This window comes from Candoia aspera, chromosome 6 (genome assembly GCF_035149785.1).
Source record: "Candoia aspera isolate rCanAsp1 chromosome 6, rCanAsp1.hap2, whole genome shotgun sequence".
Lineage (NCBI taxonomy): Eukaryota > Metazoa > Chordata > Lepidosauria > Squamata > Boidae > Candoia > Candoia aspera.
Genome location: NC_086158.1, coordinates 97,567,659 through 97,582,813, shown reverse-complemented (window position 1 = coordinate 97,582,813; position 15,155 = coordinate 97,567,659). Strand labels below are relative to the sequence as shown.

Below are 15,155 nucleotides of genomic sequence, written 5' to 3'. Positions count from 1 at the left end.
GAAGGATGTTCCAGAGGGCAGAAGCTACTGCAGAGAAGGCCCGCTTCTGAGACCCGCAGGATGGAATTCCTTTACAGACGGGGTCCACAGCATGCCTTCTCTGCATGACCGGGTGGGACGGGTTGATGTGATGGGGACGAAGGTCCCTCAGGTAACCTGGCCCCATGCCATGTAGGGCTTTAAAGGTGATAACCAACACCTTGAATTGGACCCGGAAGCAGACTGGGACAATCTTTCAAGATTGTTTTGAAAGCAATAATATATGTAAGTGCCTGACCTCCAGTTCAGAATTACTGTTGTAGATTCTGGAACATCTGTATGTTGTTGTGAAAACACATATGACTGATGTTTGTATGTACGTACATATGTATGGGCTTCTGTGCTGCTTCAGTCTACAATTTATTCTGTTTAGGATTCCCGAGTCGTACTACGACGCCGTACAATTGAATGTTGTCGGACAGATTTCTGCAATCAAGATCTGCAGCCCACTTTACCCCCCATTCCAAAAAGTACAGTGCTTGCTAATATTCAGTGGGTGGGATCCACAGGGCGGAAGGCGTTTGCATGAAGATTTCACTTGTCCATTTTTCAACCTTGGCTGTCGCTCAAGGAACGACGAGTAGAAGATTTAGCAATGTGGAGCATCAATTAGTTCTGAGCAGAGTAAAAATACAAAACTTTGGGGAAATAAAATATTGATTGCATAGGCATCAAATCAGGTGCAGGACAGATTGCCCGTTTCAAGCCATTTCAAGCCAGAGGTCTTTCTTCCATCTTTACCTTGTTAATTATGATCTCTGGGGAGTCAGACACCAGTTGAATAATAGAACCATGTGTACTGGCCTTCCACATCTAGTTTTTACATACAACTATTGCAAAATTGCATCACTTAAAGTAAAATAAAGTAGGATTTGTCTAAATCTTGCCTGATATTTCTGTGAAAGAGTTCTACATTTAATTACAATTATATTAATGTGTTTTTTATTTAGGTGATCCGTTTGATGGCAGCATACGTTGGTTAGCTTTGCTTATTTCTATGGCAGTCTGCATAATTGCTATGATTGTTCTCTTTAGCTGTTTCTGCTACAGGTAAAACACATTGGATATTTACAACTTCAATATGTTACATCAAAACAGTATGGATTTTATGTTTATTTTTGAAAGTTTTAAGAGCAGTTTAGAGTTGAACACAATTTGATGTACATCACTTTTGGTTGTTAAATGTATAGAAAGTGGTAAGACATGGAGTAACACTCAGGTCCCCTGTTACACAGCCTGTTGTGGAATGTAGGAGACACTTTCAAGCTTCATGGTCTGGATTGTCATGCTGCATATAAGACCTTTTTTAATGACTCGGGACCTGTATTTGCATATCTGCAAAGTATAAATTTAATGTTTATACTTAATGTCTTCCTTTACATGTTATAATGTTATATGGGATCCTGATGATACTCATTTTCAGAAAAACTAAGATATTTTAAATTAATCTAACTTAAGCTTCAGTTATTTAGTTTGGTCTTAGTTAAATAGCTTGATAGTAAGATGACGAAAAGACTTTTTATGTGATACTACACTGTTGTCCATGGATAAAAATTAGTGACTGAATGTTGAGATCACTTTGATAAATCACATATTCAAGGTGATGCACAATCTCTCTCTTCAGGTGTTCATCTCTGTTTCAAGCAGGTAACAGTCATGTAAAATAAACAATTAGGAAATGTACTTACTGATGTAAAAATGAAGGGAGTCTGTTGCATATAATTTTGGAATTACTATTGACAACTTTGAATTATTTCTTGAATAATGTGTGATATCAAGATGTGTAAATTCTGAATCCTTTTTTCCTCTAGGCATTACTGTAAATGGGTAGCAAAGAGACGATGTTATAATCGTGATCTGGAGCAGGATGAGGCCTTCATTCCAGCTGGGGAATCGTTAAAGGATCTTATTGACCAGTCAATAAGCTCTGGCAGTGGCTCAGGGCTTCCTCTGTTGGTAAGCCAGTGGTTTAACCCTTCTTTGATTACTGTACAGCATACTTGCCTAGGGCTCAGGCATTCTTGAAGGATAACAGTCAAAATTATTTCAGTCCAAGTATTTTGGTTTCATATGGCATTTCGTTATACATTAAGTTCAAGCTTATTCAGCTCAAACATTCTGTGTTTTAATTTAAAAGAAATTATAGCGCTTTTTGAACTAATAGTTTAAGTGCCCAATTTATGAAAGAAACATTCTCAAATAGGTCATTCTTTTTTGTTCTTATCTTTTCAAAATAAAGGCTTTCAAACATTTCATCTGCATCTTGAGAATCATTTAGTGTTGTTTTTCTTTCATAAGGTGCAACGGACAATTGCCAAACAGATTCAGATGGTACGACAAGTTGGAAAAGGGAGATACGGCGAAGTTTGGATGGGAAAATGGAGAGGTGAAAAGGTGGCTGTGAAAGTGTTTTTCACCACTGAAGAAGCCAGCTGGTTTCGGGAAACGGAGATTTACCAGACGGTTCTTATGCGCCATGAAAATATACTAGGTAAGTAAAGAAGCTCACACTGAACTGGATTGTCTGGTCATTGCAAGGATTTTATATGTAACACATTCCTAGCAGAATTTGAAAAGATATTAAAAGCTTTATCCAGGGTGTTAGGTTTCTTTCTTTAAATGAATTTCATTTGCATTGTTAGTTTTTAAGACTTGAAGTATATTCTCCAGGAAACGGAAACTTAGGTGAGATTAAAAGCCCTAGTATCACTGTATCACTTACTATATTCCCAGTTTTCTTTCCTTGAGTTCAGAGTAAGCAAATTATTCCACTGGATTGCAGCTAGTAGCATATGCAATTTATATACAGTCCTATTAAAAAACTACACCCCATTGACATTTTTTAGTTTTTTTAACATATTTCAACATACAAATATTTGATCTTCATTTTAACAATATTGATAAAGAGGATATAATATACCAAAGATTGTGCACCATTTACATTTTGCATTCCATTTTGTAATTTAAATAAACATAAATGCAATTTTGCATATGGAAAAAGTAAGTAAAGTGTATTTACTCCTACATTTATCACTACCTCAAAAACCTAAAATTAGAATCAGGTGCACCAAATCAGCTGCAAACGATTAGAACAACATTAGAGAGGATCTGGGAAGAACCTGTATCATTTAAACCTCAGATGCTTAATTTAATTCACTCTTTGTTGTTGAAGTGTGTGATATCACCATGCCTAGACCGAAAGAGCTCTCTGAGGCCTTCAGAAAAACGGTTATAGCAATGAGTGTGGCTTAAAAAGATCGCCAACTGACTGGACATCAATCATTCCACTGTCCTGAATACCATCTGCAAGTGGAGAAGATTTCAGACAACCGCCGATGTGCCCAGGCCAGGCCACCCCAGCAAATTCATGACGAAGTGCACAAACCTACCATTAGAAAGAACCTGCACAAATCTGATCTATATGGGACATGTGCTAGGATGAAACTTTTGCGGTCCAGAAAGGACATCAGGACTAGACTAAAGTTTGCTCAAGAACACTTTGGCAAAGACAAGGACTTCTGGAACAATGTGCTCTGGACCGACGAGGCAAAGATAGAGTTGATTGGCCGCAACGCCAGAAGACCTATTTGGCAGAAACCAAAGACAGCGTTTCACCAGAGGAGCCCGATGCCAGCTGTAAAACATAGTGGTGGAGATGTTATGGTTTGGGGCTGCTTTGCTGCAGAGTCCCTGGAACTCTCCGAGCCTTGTGGTTTTCTTGCAGACGTTCCGTGCAGACGTTTCATCATTGTTTTCATGCAGACACTTTGCTGCGCCAGGGCCTGGGTAGCTCACCATGACAGAATCCGCTGTGAATCCTTCTTTGTACCAGAAGGTGCTTGAGGATAATGTGAGACCATCTGTCAGAAGATTGAAGCCCAACCAAAAGTGGACCTTGCAACATGACAGGGACACTAAACATTTCAGTAAATCCAGCAAGGAATGGCTGGGAAAAAAATGGTTCTGGAATGGCCAATCAGAGCCCAGACCTAAATCCTGTTGAGATGCCGTGGGGTGATTTAAAACAGGCTGTACATGCAAGAAACCCCTCAAACGTTGCACAAATGAAAAAAAGTCTGCATGAGGGTGGGAAACAGATTTCTCTCAGTCAGTGTGGGAAACTGGTAGGTAGTTATAAGGACTACCTGTACTTGAGGTTGTTTCTGCCATAAAACCAGGAATTAAGAGCCAAAGGTGTACTTGACTTTTTCCACAGAAGGAAATGGCATATCTATTAATTTTTTTGGAATAAATGATTGTATTCTTTGTTCCGTTACATCACCTTTGTCTTTACATACTGTTTGAATGAAGATAAAATATTGACATGTCCCAAAAAAAAACAAAACCCTTTTCTTTTACTTTTTACTTCACTTTTTCACCTGATCTTTATATTAGCAAACCTGGAACCACAGTTTTCAAAAAGATAAACCAGAAGCTCAAAATGGTAAAAATGACCTGTCTTAAAATGAATCAGCAGTCATCGCTACAGGCAACATTATACTAACACTTGGCTTTTTTTCTCTCCTAAGAGCACAATAACTGAATTTGGGTGATAGCTGCCTAAGTAGAATGAAGAAGCCTAAATGTTGTCTCCAAAATGCTTTTTAATGTATTTGTTATTGATCTCTAACTTGTTCTTCATTTAATGATTTATGGAAACACTTAACTCCTGTTCCGTTCCAAATTCTGCAGGGTTTATAGCAGCAGATATTAAAGGCACAGGTTCCTGGACTCAGCTCTACCTGATTACTGATTATCATGAAAATGGGTCACTGCATGATTTCCTGAAGTACACCACTCTGGACAACAGAGCCTTGCTGAAACTGGCTTACTCTGCTGCGTGTGGTCTCTGTCACCTGCACACAGAAATCTATGGAACCCAAGGCAAGCCTGCTATTGCCCATAGAGACCTGAAGAGCAAAAATATTTTGATCAAGAGAAATGGGACATGCTGCATCGCAGATTTGGGCCTTGCTGTCAAATTTAACAGGTAGATGATCAAGTCCTGTTTTTATACAGAAAGTCCAGTATTCATAGCATTCTAGGTTGGAAGGGAGCCTGGAGATCATCTAGCCCGATTCCTTGACCAGTTGAAGAATCCACTACAATAGAGTCCCCGACAGATGGCTCCGGTCTTGTTTCGAACACCTCCAACCTAGGGGAGTCCACCACCTTCTGAGCCATTTGTCCCCTGGTGGAACAGCTCACATAATTCATAGCATGGGTGTTTGTTCATAAGTCTAAACAACCTAGTTCCTTCACATGGATGGCTTGTAGCAGAAGAGTAGAACCTTAACATATAAAAATAATGACCGACTTCAGTATTTTCTTTGTAAGATGAACATGAAAAGAATAATCGAGACTGAACATGAATGTCAAAACGTACCTAGACTGAAGACCTTAATGCTGCATATTTAAAAATACACCTGACTTCAGACAAAAAGACACACTTAATGTTGATTCTGGTCTTCCTTGGCAGTTTCAAATATTGCCATTGTAATGAAGATGTCCTTTCAGAGCTGAATATTCAGGGTAGTATTTGTATTAATGCTCAATATGTCACCACATTAGTATAAGTTCAGTATTAGAAGCAGGCAGTTTAAAGTGTTCTTTAGTTGTAAATTAGTTTAATCTTAGTGCGTTCACATGGGACTACCGTAGTAATTTCTGTATTGTAATACCATAATTACTTCATCCTCTGTCCTCTTTTTACGTTGTTTCAACCGTGTATCTTTTGTCCCCATTTAGTGACACAAATGAAGTTGATGTTCCTTTAAACACGAGAGTGGGAACAAAGCGTTACATGGCGCCTGAAGTCCTGGATGAAAGTTTGAATAAAAACCATTTCCAGCCATACATCATGGCCGACATCTACAGCTTTGGCTTGATAGTTTGGGAAATGGCCCGGCGTTGCATCACAGGAGGTAAAGCACCATCTGGCCTCTCCGTGTAATCTTGTGCATGTTCCGCTTTGTCTGGATCCTTCACGTGTGGTTCCAGAACGGCACACAAGACTAAGCGTGGCACCTGAACAGCCCAGGATAATACGGAAGCTCTCATTCTTGATGTCCTTTTATCTATTACTGCTTCTCTCTTTCGACCACAGCTATGAGGCAATTTTATGTACGTCTTGCAAAACCCTGTGCATGAAAAATGGGATATAAACGTAGTGGAGCACCAGTGGGTGGTCTAGTGCTATCCGTATGTTTTGGATTTTAATTCACGTGTTCTCTTGATGTTCATTGGGACAAACTGGATTTGCTCCAGAAGTATCGAATGCCAAAAATTGCCTTTTCTTTTGCTGCAGTATTCTCTGAAGTGGGAAAAATTGAGCCAGTGTGAGTTCAGCTGTGGCTTGAATAAGAGACAAGCTTTTTATCCACTACAGGGTGTAACTCTTTCCAATATTTATGGTAGGCATAAATTTCTGTCACCTCCTTGCAGGGATCGTTGAAGAATACCAGCTTCCCTATTACGATATGGTGCCGAATGACCCTTCCTATGAAGATATGAGAGAGGTAGTTTGTGTCAAGCATCTGCGCCCGGTGGTGTCAAACAGGTGGAACAGTGATGAGGTAAGCACAACACGGGAAATGAAATCTGGGTGATTCTGATCATTTCTTCCACTTACAGAAAGAATTCACGCCACTTTGCTGGCTCCCTGACTGAGATCTTTTCATCCATCGTGCCTACAAGTTTATAATACTGTTCAAAGGACACCTTTAGTCAGAGTTTGTTACTTCGTTAATATTTTTGCTAATAGATTATCCATACTTGTAAAATGCTGTTTTGGCTCGAAATACTAAGGGTGGATGTTTAAAATGTTTTATTTCTCAAAATCCATCTGTACATATGGGCTTCTCTGTATATGTATACACTCCCAATTACTAGAGTCTCTTTTTAAAAAATAGTCTTTAATTTGTTTTGATGTACTTTTCTTCTCTGTATTATTTGCCTATTTTTTATCATCATCATCATCATCATCTTGCTCCTTGATACGCCATCCAAATATCTACAAGCCAGGAAACCTGCATTTCAATGCACCCTGAAGCTCAGACTTCCCCAGGCCCAACAACAACCTGCTCAGAGTTCAAACACACCAGAACTGCAGACACCAACAACATAGTAGTCCTCTTGATATTTACAGTTTAAAGTCTTAGCAGCGTTAGAAACCTGCATAATTATAATTTTCTTATTGTGGTTTTTAACAATTCGTTTTGATCTTACAATTTGGACGACATTCCGTCACCCAATCTAGAGAAACCCACGAGCAGCAGAGATGTTCTGTAACCACTTTTCCAGGTTGTAGAGTGTTGTTACATATGAAGCGGTGGTTCAGTGTAAGCTCAGCCCTCTTAAAAACTGTGTCTCTCAGAGAGATTCAGACAGGTAAATTAAATAAAACCTAAAATAATGAATTTAACATAAAGACAACATTTAATAAAATTAACATAAAACCACACAGGAGATGCAACCAAAGTAAAAGATAGTTTCATCCTTCAGTCTGTGGTACATAGTCCTCTGTAACTAGTTTCCTGGCATTCTTCTTTCTCATTTCCTTTTCCGTCTGTGCTGCCCACTCATTAGGTCCAGGGAAAATTATTACGGTGTTTCTGGCCAATCCTTCATTCACTTAGAATTCTTCCATGCTTGACCTGATGCTATTTTTCTTTGTGTAGCCAGTTTTAAATTGTGCATAACCAGGCCAGTATATCTTGCAGAGTTGATTAATATTATTTCATTGCATTCATTTCTGTGAGATTTTCTTTCTGTTCTGTTTCCAGTGTTTAAGAGCAATATTGAAACTAATGTGTGAATGCTGGGCCCACAATCCAGCCTCTAGACTTACAGCTTTGAGGATTAAGAAGACACTTGGCAAGATGGTGGAATCGCAGGATGTTAAAATTTGACACAGAAATGTCACAGAGGAGTGAATTTTGGACTCCTAGAGCTGTTCACTCAAGCAAATGCAGGTTTGGTGGGATCGGGAGACAACATTTGAATTTCAGCCCACTTCCTCGCTAATTCTACAGGCTGCTAATAAATTTTCATAGAATACGGTATCCATGCACACTATATGATACATGCATGGATAGTCTCATGTTTTTTGTTTTGTTTTGTTTGGAGCTGCATTAAGATTTTTATCACGGTTTTAAATTCCCATCAGTTTCTTAAGTTCTGAATTGAATATTCAGATTTATAGTGCTTTCTGTGAAAGCCTTAAGTTAAATGAATGCAACAGCAGTGGAAAAATTAAGCTTTTTGCCTCCTACCTGATGATACCTTACCAGGACTTGGCAGAATAGCCCATATGTCTGGGATATTATGTCTTAAGTCTTTTACAGTTTCCTGCCAGGACTTTTCTCCTGTCCTTTGGAGTACTTAAGAAGCCATTAAATTTTGTGCAAAGCTACCATTTCTTTTGTAATGCCTTGGGCTTGGGTATGACATGTATTTGGGATTCAAAGAAAAGTTACTTCTACCTTCCTTTTGGGCTGCATCAAAGATGACCCAGAATCAAACAGCTACTACAGATTGGTGCAGCAAGTCTCTTTCAAGTTTGATGTGAAGATATAAATCAATTCCCAGAGCTATTTCCGAAGACGGAGTCCACGACATGGAACCGCAGAATCTCTGATAATTTAAGTGCCTGTAATCTTGTACTGTAAACCATGCCCTAGCTATTTTTCTTAAAAGGGAAGTTATTTATGTAGCGCGTAATGTACTTTTATTTCCTGTCCTTTGTATATGTGTAAACATGCCATACACAGATCTGAAAATAATTTTAAAAGTAATTATGTTGAGTTAGAAACACATCTGCTGAATGTGACATGTAGACATGTTGAATAGTCTGTTGGAATAGATGCATGGATATTACAAAAGTGTTTTAAATTTTCCTTTGAGAAGCATTCAGTAGAAAGTTTAATGCAATTTGAGTGTAAATTCAAATAATGAAATGTAGGGGCTTTTTGGTCAGGCAATACATTGCAGTATTTTTTAATTTATATCTTGATGTACACTTTTATTTAACATTTAAGTCACTGATCATTCAGTAATGCCTTTAAGTATTAGTGCATATTCATCTGAACAGTTCATGGGTACATAAACTATGGATTAAGTTATTGTGAAGGCAGCAAGTAATGGACAATATTTTGCCACAGGTCCTTAGCAAAAGACATGTTTTTTTCTGTCCATTGCTAGGAAGGTAGTCTAATGTTCTGAAACTTACCTCATCTTTTCTTTTGCACAAGTAGTTGAAGATTATTTGGGATAAACCAAATTATTAATCTAGAACAGTTGTTTTCGCACTCTGTGCTTTCAGTGTTCCCTCTCTTCAGCTAACGAACTTTAATCTGCCACTTGGGCATCTTGTGGGACCTCACTAGTATGGCCCACTAGCTGACTACGTTCCCTAGAACACGCACCCAACTTTCTGATTTTTCTCTTAATTTTGGGACAGCGGTCTGCTTGTAGTGGTCTTCTGAAGAGTTCTCAGGGTTCCTGAGAATACAGATAGGAAACCACTGGTCTAAACTAAGTTCCTTTGTATTAAAATTCCATTTAAGCAAAGGTTAGTTTCCCAAAATACCATGGATCTTGGAAATTTTGATGAGTATGTCAGTTTATTAGACTGGTGTATTTCTGCTCTTAAGTGCCATGTGGGATGATGGGTAGCTTTAGCAGTGTTGAGCAGTGTTGTAAGTGCTAACCGTTAATAATTCGTGTTGATGAAGCTTTAGAATAAAAGACAATCTAGTAAATGTCATACTGGGTCAGAACCATTGTTCCTTGGCTCCAGTATGCTTCCTAATTTGTTGTTACATCTATGAATTATTAAATATCCTTTACATTTTCTTAGCAGACCTCACTGTAGAGCAGCTTTTCCAGTCTGGTGACCTCCAGTGGGGTAGGGATTACAGTTCCCAGAATTCCTGTACCTCTGGGTGGCCCCAGATTGGACCCTAGCTGTGTAACATCGTGAACACCCCATATTTCAAAATCTCCCACACTGTGTACTCAAAGCAGCCCACTCCTTTATGAGAAGCACCACATTTTCTCTCTCTCTCTGCATTTTAGTGGTAGGTGAATAATTCACTATCAGAAGTCCTGAGGTTTGAATATTTTCCATTCCACTCCAAAGAGTGATGTCATTTACTCAACTACTTAGGACCTTGCTATTTCAGCTAGGTTGCGTGGCTAAATTGTTGCCGTCAGTTACACTGCATGGAAGTAAGTTTCAAAGTATGTGGTGATTCATTCCTATCTGGTCTAGAATCTGCCTTACAGCTCCGAGTCTTTAACTAAAGAAAACATACTGTTAATGATCAGATGCCATTTTTTGAACTGCCACTTGGTTGGTTGTTCCGAAACCGATGGGTAATACAACATTCTACATCTGTGTATAGAGGCGACTGGACCCCAAATATCCATCTCTTGTGGGGCAAAACTCTTCTGTGTGATAGGTCTGACAGAGGTGGCCAAACTGCGCTTCGTAAGAGTTCTGCGGGTGCTTGGTTCTGCCATCGTCAGGTATTAGTGGGGGAAGTTCGTAGCCGCGTCGGGGAAAAAACACAACCAGAGGCATTTCAGCTAAGTTGCAGGTAAAGAAATGTGGCATCCGTTATAGCAAAAGTGAATTGTGCAGAGGTGGTCAGAATTTGATATGTTTTGTTTTTTAAAGTAATGGCCTTATTTTTACAACCCTTCCAAAGCTGGAGAGCTTTCGTGGTGGTGTATTGTCCTTTTCGGTCCAGTCGCCGTTAGGGCGTATGTACAGATTCTTCGGAAATGCATGCCTTGTAATGTCTTCCATTATGTACTGCGCAGAATGATGCCCAACTAACAAGTATGTGCCTTTGAACTGTGCTTTTAAGAAAACCTCCAACCTTAAAAAGTGTTTGCAAATTGAAGCCTTGGATTAATATGCCAGTGAAAGCAGAAGAACAATTTCCTGACTTTGGGGGGGAATTTTCATGTGTTTTACTTACTGTTGGGTGGACATGACGGTGTTAGAAGCAGACACGTCAAACTTCTTTACATGCATTTTGCAGTTAGAAACGATCCGTGTATCCCCATGCAGAATTCTCCTTTCTTACTCTAAAACGTTCCTGAAGGCCCCTGTTGTAATCAGCTCAGTGACACTTCTGCTCCTTGAAGTCTTCTATTAATTTTCATTCCGTCGGACAAGACATTAATTACATAATAGTAAATGAGTCAGGAGTGTTGAAAGTGAAATGTATATCTGTATTAGCATAAGGCTTCCAAAAGTTGCCATAATTTCAGTGATGAAACCCCTTTGCAAGAAAGAATGAATCTGTTGGTGCCATTAAAACAGTCCAGTAGCTTCACGTGCCATCAGAAGTCCATAAATGCCTACCTGTCCTGAAGGGCTGGTGTTACCAGCCTTCATCTTTCAAGAACCCACAAAATACCTGTTGCTTCTCAGTAATAAGCTCAATTTCTCATAGCTCTTTGCTCGAAGCTTCTCGCTTGTGAGGTCCCCTTTTTCAGACTGCCTGAACACTCGGGTCGTTTGTCAGTGGACCCGGCAGGTCCTGTTTACACCATGTAACGCATGGAGGGTAGGAAATCCCATCTGGCTCTCACAAGCACTGGGGTTATTTTGGTGAAAGAGGGAGTGTGCAGAAATGAATTTGTAATAGTGTCAACTGATAGGAGAAATGTTAGGAGTAAAGTTACTACAACGCTATGTGCCAAACTCTGCATAGTGGTGCATGAGAGGACTTAAATTCAAATGCTCTTCCGTGAAATTACTTGATTTGATCCCTATTCTGGTCTGGTGACAATAATCAAATACAAAGTTACCCTTGCCAGATTTTTGCCAAATTTTCAGTGCGTGTGAGTCTTCCCACAGTCCACTGTGGCAGCAAGTGCAGGTTTACACGGCAGGCAGATCACCCGGAACAGCTGTTGTAGGCATCCCAGTGAGATGGAGGGGATGTGGCCATGTTTCATAAGAAAGCTCCTACCCAAGAGACAAGTTCCATGTATTGCCTCTCCTCTTCAGATGGGTGGGTCCTTCGGTTAAAGGCTTGTTACTGGTAAAAATGTGGAATGAACAATGTTTTTGTCCAAACTCAATCATCTCATTGAATAGTTTGCCTACTCCTGTAATGTCCCTGAATGCAGTATAGAAGCCCACTTCATGTACTCTTATGTGCTCTGGCTTTTTCATGCCTTACATAAAAATGTGTTATATTGTATACAGAGAGAATAATGGAGCTGACCTTACAGATTCTGTAAATAAAGAAGAGAGGGTGAAAGAAGCAGTTTGATTATACTCCTTGTGCTGTATGTGCCAGACGTTGTAGGATGTTTTTAAATGTACTAGGCAAAATGTTTTGTGCCGCATCCGTTTTAAAAGGTGCCTTATGTTTACCACGAACTGCTTTGTTCTGTACAGAAGTTTATGTCACTGTATCATTTTTGAGTAAATAACCTTATTTTAGTAAACTTTAGTAATACATTTGTTCATTAGCAGTTTAACATTGGTGGCTGCAGACTTCCGCAACAATGGCAGTCTCTTTTGCTTTTAAAACTAGCATGGAAAAATATGCACTCAAGCACAAGAAAACGCATCCATTCAGAAAAATGCACACTTGTTTCAGCTAGGTTTAAAAATGGTGAAGATGCACTGAAGCCAAGGCCCAGTCAGGGAGGGAGGGAGTGAGTCTTTCTTTCTGGTAAGGAAAACCCATTTAGTCATCTCAGGCCAGAATTATGCCAGATTTGTCAGGCTTCCCCAACCTTTTAACTCCAGTTCCCATATTTGTAATTTTGATAGCATGTTATAGGCACTGTCTCAGCATGCTCACAATCCATTTACCAAAAGCCAGATTGGTGAAGTGGCTTCCCACCACCCATTTTTACCTCCAGAAGGTCCCTTTGATCTCATTTTACCTTGGCCATTTTTCCTTAGGCATTTAGGCACAGTTCCAAACAAAACTTGGCCACTCCGATCACTGTTTTGGAATTTAAGAACATGAAGGCCAGAGACATCATTGGAAGTGCAGATTATGCCTGAGGCTGGTGCTTTGCAGCATTCTGGCTAGCATCCCATATTATTATTATTATTATTATTATTATTAGAATCTCTTTAAAAAGTTAAGAGTCTGATCCAGGGAGACCGAGGGACACCAAAGGAGCTGTTGAGCCCGTGAGTGCTGTGTAAGCACCTTCTCCCTTGTGACTTGTGAGATCTCTTCATGATGTGTGCCACATATCCACGCATACACTAGCAACTGAATGATTGCAAATAAAAGGAAATTTGTGATAATAGAATAAGGGGCCCTATACTGAGAGACAAAAAGACGTCTGACTGAAGATGCAGTTTTTAATCATAAACCTTTTCTGTAAGTTCTAATAGTCTTATTGGAAAGGTTGCATATTTGATTTAGGGATTTGCTGTCACGGGGAACATTTGAAGGTTTCCCTTTATTGATTTGTCGGTCCGGTATCGCCAATAATATCTCTCTTGTATAATGCAAAAAAAAAAAAAAAAAAACCCTGATGCAAAGGTTTGCACTGCATCTGTTGAGGACTACAAGCAGGATTTTACCCCAGCAAATGCATTGGAAGCCCATTCCTCTGATCCCATTGGCCATTTTCTCTCTTTCCACCCCTCATCTTGCTGGTCATCCCCCTTTGACAGAAAGGCCCTTTACGTTTTTTCCAATTCTTTGTTATGCTTATAAAAACCTGGGGATTTCTGAGAGCCTTGTGTGTGGTCCAAGAATCCACATTTTGGGGAATGAGTTTCCAGGGAAAATTGCATACTTTGGCAAAGGCTCAGTTTATAGAGAATTCTAGCCTCACTGATGCTCTACTTGAAAGATGGCATCAGCATGTTGCATTCTTGTTTAAAAGCCACAATCCTGATGCCACAACTTAACGCCATCAACATGAGTAAGGATGTAGCAAAGATGTACTGGGATGCTGCAGTTTAATACTATCATGGTAACTTAAAGTTGTGAATCTTACATAATTAACCATAAACGCTACCTCAGCAGAAATGATTGCTGCTATTCTGCAATTGTGTCTTGTGCCAAGAATATTTACAGGTCAGACACTAAATCATAGGACCAAAATACACCACACTTACTCCAAAAATTAGAACATGACATACTTGATTGGGTATGATTGATAAATTTTTGAGCAAGTAGACACAGTCCAATGGGACTTAAACATGAATACTATTAACCGGATATGGCTGATTCAGAGTTTTCATTTACTCAGTTTTATGCAGTGAAACTTCATTGAATTTCTTGGTTTTTAAAGTGCTACGTATCTATTGCAGCACAGGGAAATTGGCAAGAGACAACAGTTAGGTCCCAGTCGTATATTTACACAGAATGGGCTAAAACTGCATACCAGATTCACTCGCAGCTGTTTACATTTGTTGGCAGTTGCTGTCCATGGGTTTAAATTCAGAATCTAACTTGGAGGTGTTTAACCCTGCATCGTGCAATGACTTTGCAGTGGAATTAGTACATGGAGTCATCTTCTGTATGAAGAATGAAGATTATTCTTAGTTGGCGTAGTAATCACATTGCAGCCCCAAATCAGGGAGTACATCTACAACATCAAGAAATGGTGCAGTAACATTACAATGGGATACTAGAATAAAACGTAAACTTCATTTGTCCCCTCGTGACTGAAACATTACACATCTGTGGTGGTGCTGATACACCTTCCTGGCAAAACAGTGCCACTTGTTTGATAATTAGCTGGGATTGTCAGTGGTGGTCTAGCTAATGTATTTGCTACTCAATGTGATGCATGCATGGAGGATAGTCCTGTGCAAAAACACATCATCCCCTGTCTCTTGTTAGTGTAAGTGCCAGGAGTAGAGCAACTCAATATAAGACTCACTTTTTTTTTTATTAGATGGTTTAATTTTATCAAACGTGAAGCCCCCTTTGGGTGAAGCTTATGAAGATACATCTGTGTAGTTTTCTTGGCAACCACAGAAATTGCCTTTTAAAAAAAAACCCATCCTAGCTATTGCCTTGCTGTCATCTGGAGGTGTCCAGTCCAAACACCGAGTAGGTCCATCTTTGCTTACCTTCCAATCTTAGACAAATTAATTTTGTCGA

At 39.4% G+C, this 15,155-nt stretch overlaps 1 protein-coding gene across 1 annotated transcript in view; it reads left to right on the top strand.

Annotated features, from left to right (window-relative positions):
* Nucleotides 1-8,355, top strand: part of BMPR1A (bone morphogenetic protein receptor type 1A) — a 52,478-nt gene extending 44,123 nt beyond the window's left edge. Inside the window, exons 5-12 of the mRNA XM_063307739.1 lie at nt 413-509; nt 990-1,089; nt 1,851-1,995; nt 2,338-2,530; nt 4,732-5,029; nt 5,788-5,963; nt 6,484-6,614; nt 7,824-8,355. Of these exons, the coding sequence (XP_063163809.1) occupies nt 413-509; nt 990-1,089; nt 1,851-1,995; nt 2,338-2,530; nt 4,732-5,029; nt 5,788-5,963; nt 6,484-6,614; nt 7,824-7,949 (1,266 nt within the window). The 3' untranslated portion in view covers nt 7,950-8,355. The remainder of the gene's footprint in view (nt 1-412; nt 510-989; nt 1,090-1,850; nt 1,996-2,337; nt 2,531-4,731; nt 5,030-5,787; nt 5,964-6,483; nt 6,615-7,823) is intronic.
* Nucleotides 8,356-15,155: the final 6,800 nt, after the last annotated feature.